The sequence below is a fragment of the Pogoniulus pusillus genome, chromosome 41, assembly GCF_015220805.1.
Source record: "Pogoniulus pusillus isolate bPogPus1 chromosome 41, bPogPus1.pri, whole genome shotgun sequence".
NCBI classification, from domain to species: Eukaryota; Metazoa; Chordata; class Aves; order Piciformes; family Lybiidae; genus Pogoniulus; species Pogoniulus pusillus.
The window spans coordinates 6,034,121-6,051,184 of NC_087304.1; the positions used below are offsets into that span (position 1 = coordinate 6,034,121).

The window sequence follows — 17,064 nt, forward strand, 5'->3', positions numbered from 1 at the left end:
GAAGGACAGATCAAGACGTTCCAGCTAAGTGTAGAGTTTTCTTGCTCTTGGGTGTCTTTGTGTGATGTGCATATCTTTCCCAGGTGCCCCAGGAATAATCTCTGCTTCTCCATATGCAGGAGCTGGTTTTCCTCCTACCTTTGCAATTCCTCAGGCTGCAGGTACTGTATTTCGTAAGTTGACGTTTTTTATAGGCTTTCTATTGAAGCATCTTGATGTTTTAAAGCTAAGTGGTGACGTTTTTGTTGGGGCCAGTCATGTAAACTCTAAATTCTGGCACAGGGAATGCTGCTTCAACACCTGACCAGTAGAGCTGTAGCACCTCTGGCTAGGTAGTATCCCTGAGAAAAGAGGAAAATAGGAGTAGAAGGATAGGAGAAGTGTTTAAAATTGGGAGGATGGAAGAGAGAGAACTTAAATTTCTTTCTGTGGTGAAAGAGGTTGGGAACTGACTGACAACTGTGAATGGTAGTCAAAAGCAAGGAGTCTTGCTCCTTTTTTTCCCTAAATATTTTGAGTAAAGTTGGTGTTTAAATCTTGGCACTGTAACAGCCACATTGCAGGTAACAAATTGTGGTCTTTAAGGGAAGTAGCCAAGTACCTGAAATGAAAGCCTTCCACTAGGGTGCCAGACTAAACAGCTCCTGCTCTCACAGCAGACCAAGCTGTGTTGACTTGATGGAATTTCTTTGCTTATGTCAAGTACAGATCAAAGGTTGCTGTTTGGTTCAAACATCCTATCCTGGTGGGGAGACACTCAGTGTGCTTCCAGAAGCCATCTGACTGACCTCCCGAGCTTGAAAGCTCTTCCCTTTGGAGGGCTAATGTAGTGAGGTGACAGCTGTTGGTGTGAGCAGCCTGGAAGTGCTGAGAAACAGAACTGTAAGGTTTCTCTCTTCAGGAGGAGATGAGCTGGTGGAGCCCAGCTCCATCACCTCATCTCTTCCTGCAGAGAGAAACCTTATAGTTGCATGCTTGAAAACAAACTTTAACAGTTGCATGTTTAAAGGCAAAGCATTTTTGGCATGCACTGGTTGGGAAAGACCCTTCCAAATGCACCTGACCTGCACCCATGGAACTGAGGCTTTGTGCTGCTTCTGCTTCCCATGAAACCTGCAGAATATTGTAGTCAATGAGGTGGTGCCAAGAGGCACCTGCTGAGCACCAGGCACTTGCAAGAGCAAACACTGCGAGAGATGAGAACACTTCCTGGAGCACCAAGATTTGGAGCCTCCTGCTTCCAGGATCCTTGGTCACTGTTGGCCAATCACATGCATGTTAGGGCAGATGTGCTGCTCTCCCTTCTGGTGCAGCAAGATACACACTAGAGTACGTGCTGTGAGTTTCTTTACTGGTTAATATTCTTTAATTTCCAGGCCTGCCAGTCCCAGCAGTTCATGGAGCTCTGGCTCCTTTGGCTATCCCAGCAGCTGCAGCGGCTGCAGCAGGACGGATTGCCATTCCCGGCCTCACTGGGGCAGGGAACTCAGTTCTGCTGGTTAGCAATCTGAATACTGAGGTTAGTGAAGTCCTAACTTTACCTTTTTTTTTTAATTATTTTAATTTTTTTTTTCTCCTTCTTCTTCTGCTTTCACTTTCTGGACACAGATTGTACTGAAACTCATTGAAAGTGAATTCCTGCTGTATCCTAAAGGAAACGGCAGAACTAGAAAAAGCAGATGGCCCTGCTCTGCCAGCCCCAAAAGTCAAAGCAGTTCAGTACTCCAGCTGCTGAAGGGATATAAAAGTCCATCTCAAATGAAGTCTTGCTCTTCTTTGGTTCAAAACCAAGGATGCTGCCTGCCTGCTCTTGCCCCAGAAAGACTACAATGCCTTTCCCTTCCTTCCCTCTTCATTTGGAGTCTTCCCCTGCCATTCCCATGGGACAGTGTCACTGGGGTCACAGACTAGTCATGTCCATTCTTCCTTTTTCATAGCATGTTCTAGATTTTAATCCATTAATTCAGACCTACAGAGAGAGTTTGTTCTGAGCTTTGCTCTTTCTGTGGAGTGTCTGGACCCCTGCCAGCTTTACCTTGTTACCTGTGCAGTATTTTCCCTCTGCCATGTGCTTGCACATTTATTTTTTTTTGTTTCCTTTCCAAGATTCTTGGAAGTTTTTCCTTAGCTAAACCCCCTTTAACAGCTCACAGTTTACATTTTCAATTCTGCTTAGTGAGTTGAAATATTTGAACTTCTTAAACAAACAAAAAAAGAGAAGCAAATAATATTTGAACCAAAATCTGCTTTTAATGAAAGAGCATCATAAGAATTCCATATGGGTACCTTGGATTTGCCTTCTGTTTGGCTCTTTGTTGGATTGAAAGTGTAGAAACTTCTGATGTGTGCAGCAGAGTATGAGTTAACTGTGGTGGGACTGTGCACACAAGTTACTACTACTTTGCAAAGCTCTGTAACTTAGCAGTGATGTCAGAGTAACCACAACCTCTTTTGCATCAAAGGGGAAGCCTGGATGTGATGAAAGATCAAAATGTTTAACTCTGGATGAGATGACCCAATTGAATCAATATTTCAGACTACTCTTTTTTATCTGTCATTACTGTTCTCTCCAGGGCATGAAATAATGGCAGAGGCTGTAGCACAGCTTGGATCTGGATGAGTTGCTTTTTGCCTAGGAGCTCCTCTGCCATGCCAGGAACTGTCAGCTCTGGCTTGCTCCCATAATTAAAGTCACAACTAAAAGCTGGCATCATTATTCCCAAGCAGTTTTGTGCTACCACCTGTGTGTTGCTGGGGATGACCCTGCAGTGACAGGAGGTGCAGGGACTGTGCTGTGCCTCTTTAACTTGCTCACAGCACTGAGCAGTGTCTGAACTGCTGTGCACAGCTCTTGTCTCGGTAGGAGCAAGCAGTTATTTCATGCCTTGTGTTTTTGGATGAGCTCTTCACTATCCATCCAGCTTATCTTTGGGCTAGAGAGACTTTGATACTTGTACTGAAGCTGTGAACTAACAGACCTGAAACTTTTTCCATTGCCTGTATAATCAGTGTTGTAGAAACTTACCTGTGCCACAACCAGTTAGTTAAGAGACAGTATTTCTTTGGAGTGACTACTCTGCCGTAGTGCCTGAGGGGCTATTTTTTCTGAACTGGACTCATGGAAACTGCAATTACTCCACCTTTCCATTCCATGGTGAGTGGAAGAAACCTCAGCTTGTGCTGATTCTTGCTTTGGATACAGACTCCTGTCTGCGTGCAGAGCGTACCACAGATGCAGAGATGCTGTTCTGCCCTTCTGAGTTGCCACGTGACGAGGCCAAGCCACAGAGGTGGCTGGGAATAGACTCTGCAGCAAATGAGGTGCTGAGTTCCTCTACATCGAGAGCCTCTAGCAGACCTCTTGAGGGTTTTGTGGTGCTGCTTTAAAGGCTGCATCTGGGTTCTGTATCGGGCTTTGCTTGCTTACAGCGGCAGACTGCTTCCTGTGGTCCTAACGTCTTTGACTTATCCACGGAGTCAGTTCTACTAAGAAGTTCCTGTAAGTGGAGAAAAGACATCCAGGCCAAAACTTCAGGAGCTCCCATTGCTGTGTGACTCCCTGTAGCAGTCACTCTGTCGTGATACTGTCTCTTAACCTCTTTGTATACCTTAAGTTAAAAATGCCTTTTCTTTATTGTTGTGTTCCAACTAGGTAAAAACCTATTAACTGTTCTGTAAAACGAGTTATTGTATGTAGAATCTATAAAAATCTTTTTGACTGATGGAACACTACATATTTCCTTATGTATTTACTGACCTGTGTTTTTTGCTACTTTTTTTTTTCTTTTCTCCCCATCCCTGAATATTTTTTTTTTGTTCTTCCCTTGATCCGGAATTTCTTTGCCAACTGACTGCACGGTACTTCTGCTTCCTGTTGTTGCTTGAAACAAAAAAAACCTGAAAACAAAACAAAATAAACCTGAAACCAAACAAAAAAAAAAAAAAACAAACCAAAAAAAAAAAACACACAAATAATAATAATAAATATATATATATATTTTAAAATTCCCTTTTCCAAACCAAACAAAAAAATTACACAAACCCTGCTCTTCGGAAACCAACCTGCCCTTCAATATTAACCATCTTGAAAACTTCATCATCCATCAACCAATTTCGCCATTTCCTGCGGGGACTCTGCCCTTCCTCGGACGATTTGTGCAACCTCGCTCTCCCCTTCGATTCCTTACCTCTTCCCTGTCCCTCCGCTGCCTTGCTCTGCTGTTCTCTAAAGAGAGTTACACCCCAATGCCTCTTTATTCTTTTCGGTATGTTATTATTCACACTTTATTATTACCTTTTTCATTGTTTCATTTAGTTGAGGTTTTATTAATTATTATTTTGTTGTTGAGACCTCAGAAATGTTGCAGTTTGCTTTTTTTTTTTTGAATGCTTTAATTTTCGTTATGTTTAATTTGTTGTTGTTGTTGTTGCTTTGGGTTTTGTTGTTTTTTTTTTTGTTTTGCTGGTTAATTTAGTTTGGCCTTTTATTGTTGAGTTGTGCATGGGTTTAGTGCTTTGCATGCCTTGTTTTGGTTTTCTTTTGTAAGGGTTTGAAATTGTGAGAGCATGTCCAGCCTTCTGGCAGTAAGAGTTTTGCTTTTTTTTTGCTGAAACCCAATGTCTCTTTTATTTATTTTTTTTCCAATGTATTGTTCCATTGTTATTCTGCTGTGTAAGAATTTTCCTTAATTAGAGCAGAATAAGTTAACTGTGGTTGGAATGAGATCAGTTCTGGTTGGTGAATGGATGTTGGTTGTTTTTTTTTTTTTGCTGTCGGAATTGATTTTTAGCTAATATTAAATTAAATGAGACTTTGGGTTGGGTTCTTTCCCCCCCCTCCTGCCTAAGACTGTTCTTGTTTCCTCGCTTTTTGAAGGAGTCTATGGTGATGTGCAGAGGGTGAAGATTTTATTTAATAAGAAAGAGAATGCTCTGGTTCAGATGACTGATGGAAACCAGGCCCAGCTTGGTAAGCAAGCTTCACAGTATCAGCCCATTAACAGACCTAATGATTAATTAAAGCTTTCACATCAGTACTGCTCTTCCAAAACAAAAAGCCACCAAACCTGAATGTGTCCACACCCTTAGTTGTGTCTGGGTATGCAGTGTGAGCTTGGGACAGCTCTGGAGAAGCTCCTTTGCACAAAGAGTAGATATGGATGCTCAAGCTCTTTATCATAAGGCTGTTGGAACATTACAACAGGTTGTTCAGGGAGGTAGTTTAGGCCACATCCTTGGAGGTGTTCAGCATCAGGCTGGACAATAGTAGCCTTTTAGTATCTGAAGGGGCCCTACAGGAAGGCTGGGGAAGGACTATTGACAGGGTCTTGTAACCACAGGATGAGGGTTAATGGGTTTAAACTGGAAAAGGGAAGATTCAAACTAGATATTAGGGAGGATGGTGAGACCTTGGAACAGGTTGCCCAGGGAGACTGTGAAGCACAGACTGTGATCACATTCTGTGCTTCTGTGATCCACAGCCTTCCTGGAGGTGTTCAAGGCCAGGTTGGAAGAGGCCTTGAGTGACCTGTTCTAGCGGGAAGTCTTCCTGTTATGGCAGAAGGCTTTAACTGGATGATCTTTGAGGTCCCTTCCAACCTAAACCATTCTATGCTTCTGAGGCTGAGCAACCTGATCTAGTGGAGGATGTCATCACTAGATGACCTTTGGAGGTCCCTTCCAACCTAGCCTATTCTAGGATTCTGTAATCCAGAGTGGAGGATAGACTGAACACTGCAACAAGGCAGAACTCATCTGCACTCCTGCAGAGAATTAAAGGTTGGACTCGGATGACCCTTGGGGTCTATTCCAGCCTGGCATTCTGATACTATGGTCTAGTGTCTTCTGGGGAAGAAGTGGAAGGATGCTGTAGGTCTGGAGCTGAGCTGAGCAGTGAGTGCTGCTGCAGTCAGCTTCTGTCTACCTCTTGCAGCCATGAGCCATCTAAACGGGCAGAAGCTGCTGGGGAAGACAATCCGGATCACGCTGTCCAAGCACCAGACAGTGCAGCTCCCCCGCACGGATCAGGAGGACCGTGGCCTGACCAAGGACTATGGGAACTCTCCTCTGCATCGTTTCAAGAAACCAGGCTCCAAAAATTTCCAGAACATCTTTCCCCCATCTGCCACTCTTCACCTGTCCAATATTGCGTAAGTAACAGTCAGGCGTTGGAGCAGGCTGCCCAGGGAGGTGGATGCTGTCCTGCGCAACCTGCTCTGCTTCATCTAGAGCCCTGGCTTGGGGGGGTTGGGCTACATGATCTCCAGAGGTCCCTTCCAGCCCTCTGATTCTGTAATGTATGGTGGAATCACCACCTGGTGACACTGAGGGTGTAAATGTGGCACTTGGGGACTTTAGTGGCCATGGTGGTGTCAGGTTGGACTCTATCCTAGAGGTCTTTTCTATCTGAAACAGTTCTGTAATAAGTCCCTCTGGAGAGTTCCTGTACAGTCAGGTTTGATAATGTTTCCAGATGTGTTGAGAGCAAAAGAAGTCAGCTCCTGCTAGCTGGAGGAAAGGTTTGCCCATCCATCTCCCTGTGGCTCTCACAGCCTTTCAGCTCAAGAAGCTGCTACTAGAGAACTTAAAAAAGGCTCATTGATTTTAGACACCAGTCTGCCAACATACATTTGACAGGAAAAACTCTGTTTCAGACCTTCAATAACTGAAGAAGACCTTAAGATGTTATTTTCAAGCAATGGTGGCGTAGTCAAAGGATTCAAATTCTTCCAGTAAGTGTTTTTCTTTTGTGTTCTGTTCTTGCACTGGGCTTTTTGGTATGAGAAGGGTTGGAGGGTGCTTGGTTCTGCTGCTCAGCCAGAAGTCTGGCTTAATTCTGGTTGAGGTCTAGCTCAGGCCAAGTGTAAGGTGAGCAGAGACATCACTGATGCAATACTTGACACTCTGGGATAAAGAATTCTAGAACAGCCCAGGGCAGTGAGTGTGTGGTGAGTACAAGTTGAGTAAAACCAGGGCAGCTGAGAAGTCTGGATGAGTTCATTGTACAGGTGGACTCCTCCATGTAAAAAAAGCACATTGCAGTTACCTGGGTGGTTAATTTTCTGCTGGCCTCACTGAGTGCTAGAAAGGAAAACCTGGATCAAGTTTTCAGCTTTGGGAGCAGAGGTGGTCACAGAAATGGTCAGAGGGCTGAAGCACCTCACTTGTGGTTGTAGTCTAAGAGTTGAGGCTTTTCAGCCTGGAGAAGAGAAGGCTCCAGGGAGATCTTAGAGCATCCTTCCAGTACCTGGCCACAGGAGAGCTGGGGAGGGACTTTGGACAAGGGCTGGGAGTGACAGGATGATGAACAGTGTCTGTGAGCTGGGAGAGTGGAAAGGAGGAAGAAATTGAGAGTGAGGGCAGGGTGATGCTGGCACAGGTTGCCGAGGGATCAAAGATCCCATTCTGTGCTCCACAACCTCCCTGGAGGTGTTCAGGACCAGATTGGATAAGGCCTTGAGCAACCTGTGCTAGTGAGAGATGTCCCTGCCTGTGGGGGGGGGGGAAGAATTGGAACTGAATTATCTTTGAGGTCCTTTCCAACCCATTCTATGAAGTGAGGGAAGCTCTGCATGTGGTGGCATAAACGTGACAAAGCTGTATCTTCCCAGGAAGGACCGGAAAATGGCTCTGATCCAGATGGGCTCTGTGGAAGAAGCCATTCAGTCACTCATCGACCTCCATAACCACGACCTGGGTGAGAACCACCACCTGCGTGTGTCCTTCTCCAAGTCTACCATTTAAAAGCTTTTTGGAAGGCCTGAAAACAGCAAAAAAAACAAAACAACAAAACACAAACGAAAACGGACTTGACTTAAAACCTCTTGGGTTCAGCCTTGCCTTGAAAAAGACTGAACACCACGAGGGGTTTCAACTTCCATCATTCCAGAAAGAAAGAAAAAAAAAAAAGCCACTTTAAAAAAAAAAAATGCAGCTGAAGTGACCTTAAAAGAGCAGAGATTTTATTTTTTTAAAGAGAAATCAGTTTACCGGTTTTTAAAAGCAAAGCAAATGAAATCTAATCCATGTTGCTGACCTTGTGGGTGGTGGGTAACAAATCCTGACTGTTCCAATAAAAAAAATAATCACAAGTTGAAGTTTACACTTTGGAAAACCTGCTCTGGGAAATTTTCCCCCTTCCCTTTCTGCTCCTCTTCTTCCCTCTCCTTTGACAAAAGAAAGCAGATCCCACCGAGTTTTATCAGGTTTCACACCGATGCCTTTTTGTTCTTTTCTTTACCCATCTATGCCTTGAAAAGAAGAGAAAACAAAACACACACAAAAAAAAAAAGACCTAAAACCACTGTGTAAATTCACTTGAGCGCCTTCTGAGTCAGGATTCTGCAGAACACCCTGGTGGTTAGGAGCTCCCAACTCACCCAGCACAAAGTTGGTTCGTTTTAAGTTGCATTGATCCTACCTTAACTGTGCATCTGCTGTCCTGTGCCTTAAAAGCTTTTTTTTTCCTTCTTTTGGGGGGGGGGGAAAAATAGGCAAAACCATCTTGAACTGCAGGGAGTGGAATTGGGAGAGTTAAGGTTGATGCCTGAACTCTGTTGTAGGAGGGAAGGATGAATTGATGCTGGCAAAGTGGATAAAGAAAACAGTTGGGCTTTGACTCTCCCAGCAGTTGTATCCTACTGTCCATGACATGTCTCAGTGTCACCTGTTCCAAGCCACTGCTCACTGCCTGTGGCTCATCAGCAAACTGCTGCCTGGTTCAGGCATTCTTTTTTTGTCCCTAGTTAGGCAGAGGGGGCTCTGGGTGGGGGAAGCATTCCCAAAGCCAACTCACATTCCATTGTCCATTGCAAGAGCATTGATCAAGAGACAAAAATCAACCACTGCAGGCCACTTGTGAAGACGAATCATTGTCCAAATCATGTCTCTGTGTGTGTGTGTAAATATCTTTAACTCAGCTAGGACCTGAGGAGTTCTTGGCTACCCCACATTTAGAAGAGGTGTCCTCGTGGGTCACCTTTCTTTTTTGTGCCCCCTGATCTGAGATGACTAAGGAGACCAAGGTAGCTCTGTCATCCATTCTTTAGAGCATGTCTTCAGCATTTGAGCTTTTTTTTTTTCCATTGTTGTTGTTTTAATTCTCTGTATTATACTTTTTTGATGCTGTTGCTGTCATCTGTGCCTAGCAATATTTCCAGTTGACCAAATATTCTAATCTTTATATGCAAAAGAAATAGTTTAAGTACCTTTTTTTTAATAGAATGATAAGAATGGTATAAATGTAATCTAAATTTACTCCTTTTTTTTCCTCCTCGTGCTATTACCCTCGTATACTGTACTTTGTTTCTTTTGTAATTGAAGCTGTAGGGCAGGAATTTAGTTGTCAGGCTGAGGTCATGACTGAGAAGGGAGGGAAGCTTTGTGATGAAGTCAATAAATCAACGGTGAGCAAAGCAGCTTGGAAAGCCACTATTGGGAGTTAAGGAGCGCAAGCGGCTCGGCGGTTGAAGTGAAAGGACCTAGGCTATAAAGTCGTTTGGGGTTGTTTTTTTTCCTACCTTAACCTATAAGCCCAGATCATTTAAGTTCTAGGAAGGGAATTGATTAAGAAGTAGAATGCAGCAGATTGTGTTTTCCCAACCAGATTTGGTATTTTTGTTTCCTGGCTTACAACTCTTTCCAGGCCATTCTGCCTTCTCTAGTGTAATCCGATGTTGCCTTACATTTCCCTCTCTAACCTGCAACCTCTTGGGATGCAAAATAACACAAATCTTGTACTTGTTTTCAGGGTTTTTTCTGCAAATTGTGGACCAAAGTTTTGGGGGTTGTTTTTTTTTGTTTTCTTTTTTTAATTGTCTTAGTGTTGCAAGTTTTGATTTCCTTGCTTCACCTGGGAGCTCTTGACTTGCCCAGCACTGAGTGTTTGGAGAAGTCTTAACTTTCTGTAGTTCCTCCCTGAACTCGAGGATGTGAATTATGCTGGAGAAGTGTTGTGCAGTGAGTGGGCTTCAGCTTGGGTTGCTGCCCTGAGGTGGATGATCCTGGTTTTGCCCAGGTCCTCAGGTTGGGTGGCTGAGGAGCACTAAAACCATCCCAGTGACAGTGGTGTCCCGGCTGAGCTGAGGTGTGAATGCTGGTTCGTGTTACCGCTCAGCCTGGAGTGTGCCTGTTAGTGAAACCTCCTGATCCTCCTCTGGAGGGCTCTCTGCGTCCTCACCAGTGTCTGAGGGTCAGGAGGGGGCAGACTCTAGGTGGCTGTTGTCACCTGAAGTTAGTTTATCTCCCTTCTGGCTGCAAACCCAACTCAGCCCTGCCGATCCCTGAGCAACCCGAGCTGAACCACCGCGGTGTAAGATACATCACCCAACCTCCCTAGGGGGAGACGCTGGAAAGTGATGTGTTGGGATGAGACCTGCTCGGTGGCCTCTGCCACCCTGCAGGCTTGCCTGTAGTTTGCAAAATGCAAGTCTAAAAGGCTGAGCTGACCTCAGAACCCAAGCTTGGGGAGGGGGGGAGGGAGGGGTTCTGTCCTTTGGGTCCCTGTGTTTGCATGTAAAGAATGTGAGTAACAAAAGGGTGTACATATTTATGATTTTTTTTATACCTGTTGTAAGAGGAAAGGGGGAGGGAGGGGGCAGCAAAACTCAGTTGTTGTTTTTTGGGTTGTTTTTTTTTTGGGGGGGGGGGGGAGGGCTTTTCTTTTTAACGGTGACCAGATGTATTGTATATTTTGATAACAGCTGTTCCAGGTTCAGTATTGTGGAAGGTGGTGGGGGGTGGGGGAGGGTTTAAAAACAGTTACACCACAACATCAGTCAAATTCCATCTCCTCCTCTTTTTTTTTTTTGCCTCTTTTCAAAGAATGTTTGTACTGCAAAAAAAACCAACAAAACAAAAACCAAACAAAAAAAAAAGAAAGAAATTAAAAACTATTTTATAACAACCTTTGTACCTTTCTGTAGCTCCATTATTTACTGTCAGATTGTAGAATGCAGTTATTGGCCAGTCTGTACTTGTGCTTTCAATAAATTTCTTCTGTATTCTTTGCTTCTGATTTTTCCTATCTTTTTATTGTGCCTTTTTTTTTTTTTCCCCTTTTTGCTTCTGATTATTACTTTTTTTGTTGTTGTTTTTTTTTCCTTTCTGATTTAATTCCAGCTGCCTCATTTTATGTGACTTTGACTCTTCACATAACCTCTGGCTTTGGTGCTGTGGTCCACGTCAGCACCTCTGCGAAGTTGGAGGGGTTGCAGTGTGGGGTCTGAGCCCCTCGGTGCTTAGGAGGAGGGTCAGAGATCTTGGGGCCTCCACTGATGCTTTGCCTTTGTCACTCTCCAACACTTTTGTGTTTGTTGTGATTTTTTTTTTTTTCCACTTCATGTTCCTAAACTTTCCATATATTCCAACTACTCCCCGTGAAATAACCTTTTCCAGTCCAACACTTTCTGGTTCTGTGCTGTGGATGGGTTGGAGATGGTCGGTGGATGCTTAGTTCCACATCCAGCAGCTGCTGGCAGGGTTCCCGTAGGGATTATCTGACCACCTGGGTTACTCCCCAGTGCGAGGCTGCGGGGCTGAGCCACCTGCCCAAGAGCAGCGCTTTCCTCACCTGGGTTTGGCTTCTTAAGGGTTAAAATTCCTTTCCGAAAGGAAATGTTCCCTGGGACCTTCAACAGCTCAGACGCTAGAGGCACATCTGAGGAGCTTTGTGTCGCAGGGCAGCGATGGCGCTGGAGGTGACAGCCCTCCTGGGGAGGGGGCAGGGTGGCTGAACAGGCCTCTCAGGTCGGGGGGGAAATGAGGTGCGAGACCACCCCGGGACTGGAGTATGCAGCTGAGCCCCTTAAGGGTGGCAACCACCCCAAACCGAGGCCCTGCTGCTAGTCTCAGGAGCAAGGGCTGCAGCCCTGTCCCAGTGCCCTCCTTAGCAGCTGGCAGCACTGGTGCACGAGGTAGGCAAGCTGTGTTTTTAAGGCTGGAATCCATGGATGGAGCTGTTGCTTCTGTGGCTCTGCTCTGTCCTTTTGGACACCTTCCGTGTGTGTGGAGTCACATTAGCATCACATGCAATGGCTTGGGGAGGTGGCAGGGTATGGGCTGCAGCCTCCTGTGTGCTATGTCCTGCAGGAGCCTGGAGCTGCTGAAAGAGATCTCTTGTTCCTGGAGAGTGTAATAGGATTTGTAACAGCTGCCTCTGCCCTGGCTGGCTGTTGGTGTGGAAGCCAGGCCCAGCTGACTGTGCCCCTGCTGCCTTGCAGGGATGGGCAAGGCCCTGGTTTGTTTCTGCAGGTGCTCTATTTGCACTGGAGCCTGATCCACTCCAAACAGGGAATGAGCTGGGGCTCCAGAGCAAGCATCTCCTGCTCCCCTTTGGGTTTTTAGATCAGGTTGGTAGCAGCTAATGCTGAGAAGGTTCAGAGAATCATAGAATCAAAGGATGGTTTAGGTTGGAAGGGACCTCAAAGCTCAGCCAGTTCCACACACACCCCCATAGGCAGGGACACCTCCTGCTAGCCCAGGTCACTCAAGGCTTCATCCGACCTGGTCCTGTGGAAGGCCACTCCAAGGTCTCCAAGCCTTCTCCAGGCTCAAGAGCCCAAACTCTTGTAGCCTGTCCTCATAGCATCATCATTGAATGGTTTGGAGCTGAAGGGACTTGAAGATCGTTCAGTTCCAACTCCTCTTGCCAGGAGCAGGAGCACCTCCTACCAGCCCAGGTTGCTCAAGGCCTCAACCAATCTGTCCTTGGGCAGCTCCAGGGAGGGGACATCCACAGCCCCCCTGGGCAGCCTGTGCCAGTGTCTCCCCTCCCTCCCTGTCGCGAATTTCTTCCTCATCTCCGCCCTCAATCTGCCCTCCTCAAGCTTCAGTTCACTTCCTCCTGCCACTCCAAGACCTTGTCAAAACTCTTCCTGGCTTTCTTATGGGAAACCTTTCTTCTTGCAGCCTAATCTGCCACACAGGCGGGCAAGAGCCCTCCTAGCACGCAGGCATCTTCTGCCCTGGCTCGCTCCAGCCTGTCCTGAGCTCTGGAAGTTCGTGGCAAGATGGTAAAGGCGCAGGCGGCGGCGCCGGTGCTGTGTTTCTGCTTCCCGTGCAGCGCAGGCACCACGGCAGAGGAGCCTGGGGACAGCAGGAGGGCTCCAGCGTGGGAGGATCGCCCAGCCCCGTCCCGTCCCTCCCGGACGAGTTGGGCATTGCTCATCAGCCCGGCGCGGTAATTGCGGTCTCCTCTCTCGCTGCGGGCGAAGCAAAGATCGATGGCAGGGCGGGCGCACGTGATGGGCTGGTCACCATGGGAACGGCGGCAGCTGCCTGCGAGGGGACGGATCCTGCCTGTCCTTCGCTGTCCCTTCACTGTCCCGTCCGTCCCCACGACAGAAATCCCCGTGGGCCCCAGAGTTGCCAGGCTGAGGCTGGGTGACCTCTGTGGATGAGTCGAACTGGGTCAGCCTGGCACCAGAATCGCTCGGAGTCACCGGATGGTAGGAGGATGGAAGAGACCTCCAGAGATGATCGAGTCCAAACCCACCCACCCCCACCCCCCCCCCCCCGCCAAAGCAGGATCACTCAGAGCAGGTCACGCAGGGATGCATCCAGGTGGGATGTTCTCCAAACCATCCGAGTCCTGCTGTTTGCTGCGGTGCCAAGGGGAGGACGCAGGGAAGGTGGCAGAGCCCACGCCCAGGTGCTGGCGGGGGGGGGGGGACACGCTGGCGTGACTTTGCCCATTGGTGCTTCTGCACCACAGCCAGCTCCTCCTACCCGTGCTGGAACTGGGCCACCTCAGCTGGCAGCAGGGGGACGTCCTCGAAGGGAGGTTGGAGTGAGGCTGGTGTTGGTCTCTTCTCCCAGGTAACTAAAGACAGGACAAAAAGGAAAGAGTCTCAGGCTGCACCAGGGGAGGTTTAGGTCTCTCCTCCCTAGGGTCAGGTGGTAGAACAAGAGAAAATGGCCTGAAATTGTGCCAGGGGAGGTTTAGGTTGGAGATGTGGAAAGATTTGTTTGCTGCAGGAGTGGTCAGGGATTGGCACAGGCTGCACAGGGAGTCGGTGGAGTCCCCATCCCTGGAGGTGTTCAAGAAATGTGTGACCATGGTGCTTGGGGTGGTGGTTTGATGGCCATGGAGGTGCTGGGTGGAAGGTTGGACCTGATCATCTCAGAGGACTTTTCCAGCCTCTCTGGTTGTATGATTCACATCTTTCCCCAGCAGGGAAATGCTGACCTGGGGATGCAGGAGCTCTTTGGATCCATCAGCCCTTCCACACGAGCTCCTGCCCAGAGAGAGGGGGGAAAGGTTACTGCAGCATAAGAGGAGGAGGAGGCCCTGGGACCCCCTCACTCTGGGTGCTGAAGCCCAATCCAGGGTAACAAATCTGTGCCTTTTCAGACAAAGATGCTGTGGGGCAGGTGTTGAGTTGTCACCCTCAAGTTTAGGACAGCAGACCCCTCTCGTTGGTCCCTAATCCCTACCCGTGCCCAGGGCTGGGCCCTTCCCTACGCTGAGCAGGTCCTGTGGGAGCCTTTGTTTGTGCCCAGCACCTCAAGAGCAATTAGCAACCGAGGGTTGGTTAATGAGGAGGGGGTTCTCCCCTTGCCCACTCCCTCTGGAGGGGGTGTCCCAAAGCAGGTACCTCTGGCTGGGAGTGGGAAGAGGCTGAGCCCTGTGGCAGAAACCTGGGGGCTTCTCCCTGGCGGCCACGGTGATGTGCCTGGGGGCTCCTGGCAGATGGGATCCGAGATGGGAGGTGGTTACTCACTGACTACTCCCTGGCCCACGGCAGGGGCCCGGATGAAGCCCGTGCCAAGGGTGCACCATGCCTACCTGCCAGCCCCTCCCGCTGCTCGGAAGGCTTGGGCCCATCGGCCCCTCAAAGCTGGGGGGCACTTACACAGAGCCCCTGCTGCAGCTCCCAATTCCGCCTGGTTCCTGCCCGAGGGGGGGCTCTGGGATTGATGAGATGGGATCTGGCAGCTCCCATGGGACCCTGCCTCATCTCCCCGTGGTCAAGGGCAGGGTGCTGGTGGTGGGGAGGAAGACGATGAGGATGAAGAGAAGGGGAATGAAGATGAGGATGCTCCCGCTCCTTCCCGAGCCTCATGGGTCCCCACAGCACTGCAGCAGCGACTGCTGGGGGTGCTGCCCGAAGTGGGGGGGGTGGAGGGCTGGGGTCTGCGGGAGGGTGCGGGGCTGGCAGTTGCTATGGGAACGGCTGGGTCAGAGGCAGCGAAGCGGCTGCGACGCCATCGCTCACCGCAATGAGCCGTGAGAGCGGCGGTGGAGGCGCAGGCGATGAGACCACCACCACCTCCCCCCTTCCCCTCCAAGGGGCTGCCAGAGCAAGGCTCTACCCCAACCGGTGCCAAAGGCTTGCTCCAGCTTCCAGTTCCGCCAGCACCGAGCCTCGCCGCGGCAGCTTGCAGCGCTATAGCTGCCCGATGGTGCTGGACCCCCCCCCACCCCCCTCTGCTCACCATCTCGTTAACCGGGCAGGCAACAGCCACCAGGACCCCCACCGCAGCCCCTCCAGCCCCCCACACCCCTCGAGCTGCTGCCAGCGATCGTCACACTAATCCCCGGGTGGCTTTTCCAGCACGGAGCCAGGGAGCTGCGGGATAATCCCGGTGTTTGCGGGGCGGAGGCTCGGGGATATCCACTGCTAATCCAATTGGCGGTGGCAGTTTGGTGCCATGGCCACATCACCCCACTTTTGGGGGGCACAGGAGCACGGCCCTGCCCCTGCTGCTGCACCCTGGGCTGGGGCAGCTCTGGTGGTGGCACCACGGGCCTTGGCTCCTGCTTGCTGCCAGCTCCCACGGGCTACAGAGTCAAATCCACCTCAGTGCCAAGGTCCTCTGGAGCTGCTGCAAACTAGGGTGGTCCTGGGGCTGCTCCAGCCCCTGTGCTGTGGGCATAGGGCAGGCTGGAGCACGGGGGGCTGCCAACCCAGCTGCCCACTGCTCTCTCTCACTGTGCCTTTCCAGATATCCCCCAGATATCTGCCTCTGCCCCCTGGCATTCCTCTCCTGCTTTGGCTGTTTTTCCAGCTGCCTGTTCTCCTGGCCCTACCCATCTGCCCCAGGAAGGCTCCATGTGGTGGGTGCCCTCTGCTCCCCAAGGCAAACAGGAGCAGAGGCTGCTCAGCACCAGGCACAGGTCACACAAGGGTTTGCTGTTTCCATACAGTAGCAGGTCTGGGGAAGGTGGCAGCACAGGAGGATGCCAAAGGAACTCTTGATGTCTGCACTACAGCTGCCAGTCTCTGTCCCTGGGCTGGCAACTTCCCTGCCAGGGCTTTGCAGGAAGGCCAATGAACGTTGTGGCTGTGCCACCACCCTGCTGGCAGTGCCACTGCTGGTGGTGCCACACAGGAGCCCAGCAAGGTGCCAGATTCTGTGTTGCCACAGCAATGCAGAGGAAAACTGCTGTGGTGGCACTTTCTGGTGAGGGGCTCCTGATGTGCTTTGCCACCCCATCCCCAGGGCTTTGCAGGATGACACATGTGGCACTGATGCCCCAGGTGCCACACAGCCACCCTCCCTCAGCAGTCTGGGGGGAGCACCTGGCACTGCTGGCAGCCCCCTTCTCACCCTGGGGCAGCTGATGGATGGGCACCATTATGTAGTGTGTCCAAATTGCTGGTGCTTGCCTGATGGTGGAGCCTGATGGGGGATGTGGAAAGGCTTTAAGCTGGAAGAGAGGAGATTTAGACTGGAGATTAGGAGGAAATTATTGACAGAGGTTGGTGAGGCACAGGAACTGGTTGCCCAGGGAGGTTGTGGATGCCCCCTCCGTGGAGGTATTGAAGGCCACGTTGGATGAGGCCTTAAGCAGCCTGGGCTGGTGGGAGGTGTCCCTGTCCATGGCAGGGGGTTGGAACTGGATGATCTTGAAGGTCCCTTCCAACCCAACCCATTCTAAGCCCTTCCCTGCTCCTGATGCTGCCCTAATCCCCCTTGCCAAGCCCTGCTTCTGGCAGGACTGGGGCTCTCCTGTTCCCCAGGCCACAAGCAGGCACTTGCCTGCCCAGAGCACCCCCTGCAGATGGCATCGAGCCCCAGTCCTGCCCACACCAGGAGCCGTGGGACCAGCAGCACCCCCCA

The 17,064-nt window shown here is 49.6% G+C and overlaps 1 protein-coding gene across 5 annotated transcripts in view; it reads left to right on the forward strand.

Moving 5' to 3' along the window:
- PTBP1 (polypyrimidine tract binding protein 1) overlaps positions 1–11,014 on the forward strand; it is a 32,642-nt gene extending 21,628 nt beyond the window's left edge. For 2 of the 5 annotated variants that reach the window (XM_064174947.1, XM_064174951.1), the window contains 7 exons: positions 84–173; positions 1,377–1,519; positions 4,232–4,265; positions 4,877–4,969; positions 5,933–6,149; positions 6,654–6,731; positions 7,611–11,014. In XM_064174947.1, the coding sequence (XP_064031017.1) occupies positions 84–173; positions 1,377–1,519; positions 4,232–4,265; positions 4,877–4,969; positions 5,933–6,149; positions 6,654–6,731; positions 7,611–7,743 (788 nt within the window). In that variant the 3' untranslated portion in view covers positions 7,744–11,014. The remainder of the gene's footprint in view (positions 1–83; positions 174–1,376; positions 1,520–4,231; positions 4,266–4,876; positions 4,970–5,932; positions 6,150–6,653; positions 6,732–7,610) is intronic. The other 3 variants (XM_064174948.1, XM_064174949.1, XM_064174950.1) reach the window with 3 other exon arrangements.
- Positions 11,015–17,064: the final 6,050 nt, after the last annotated feature.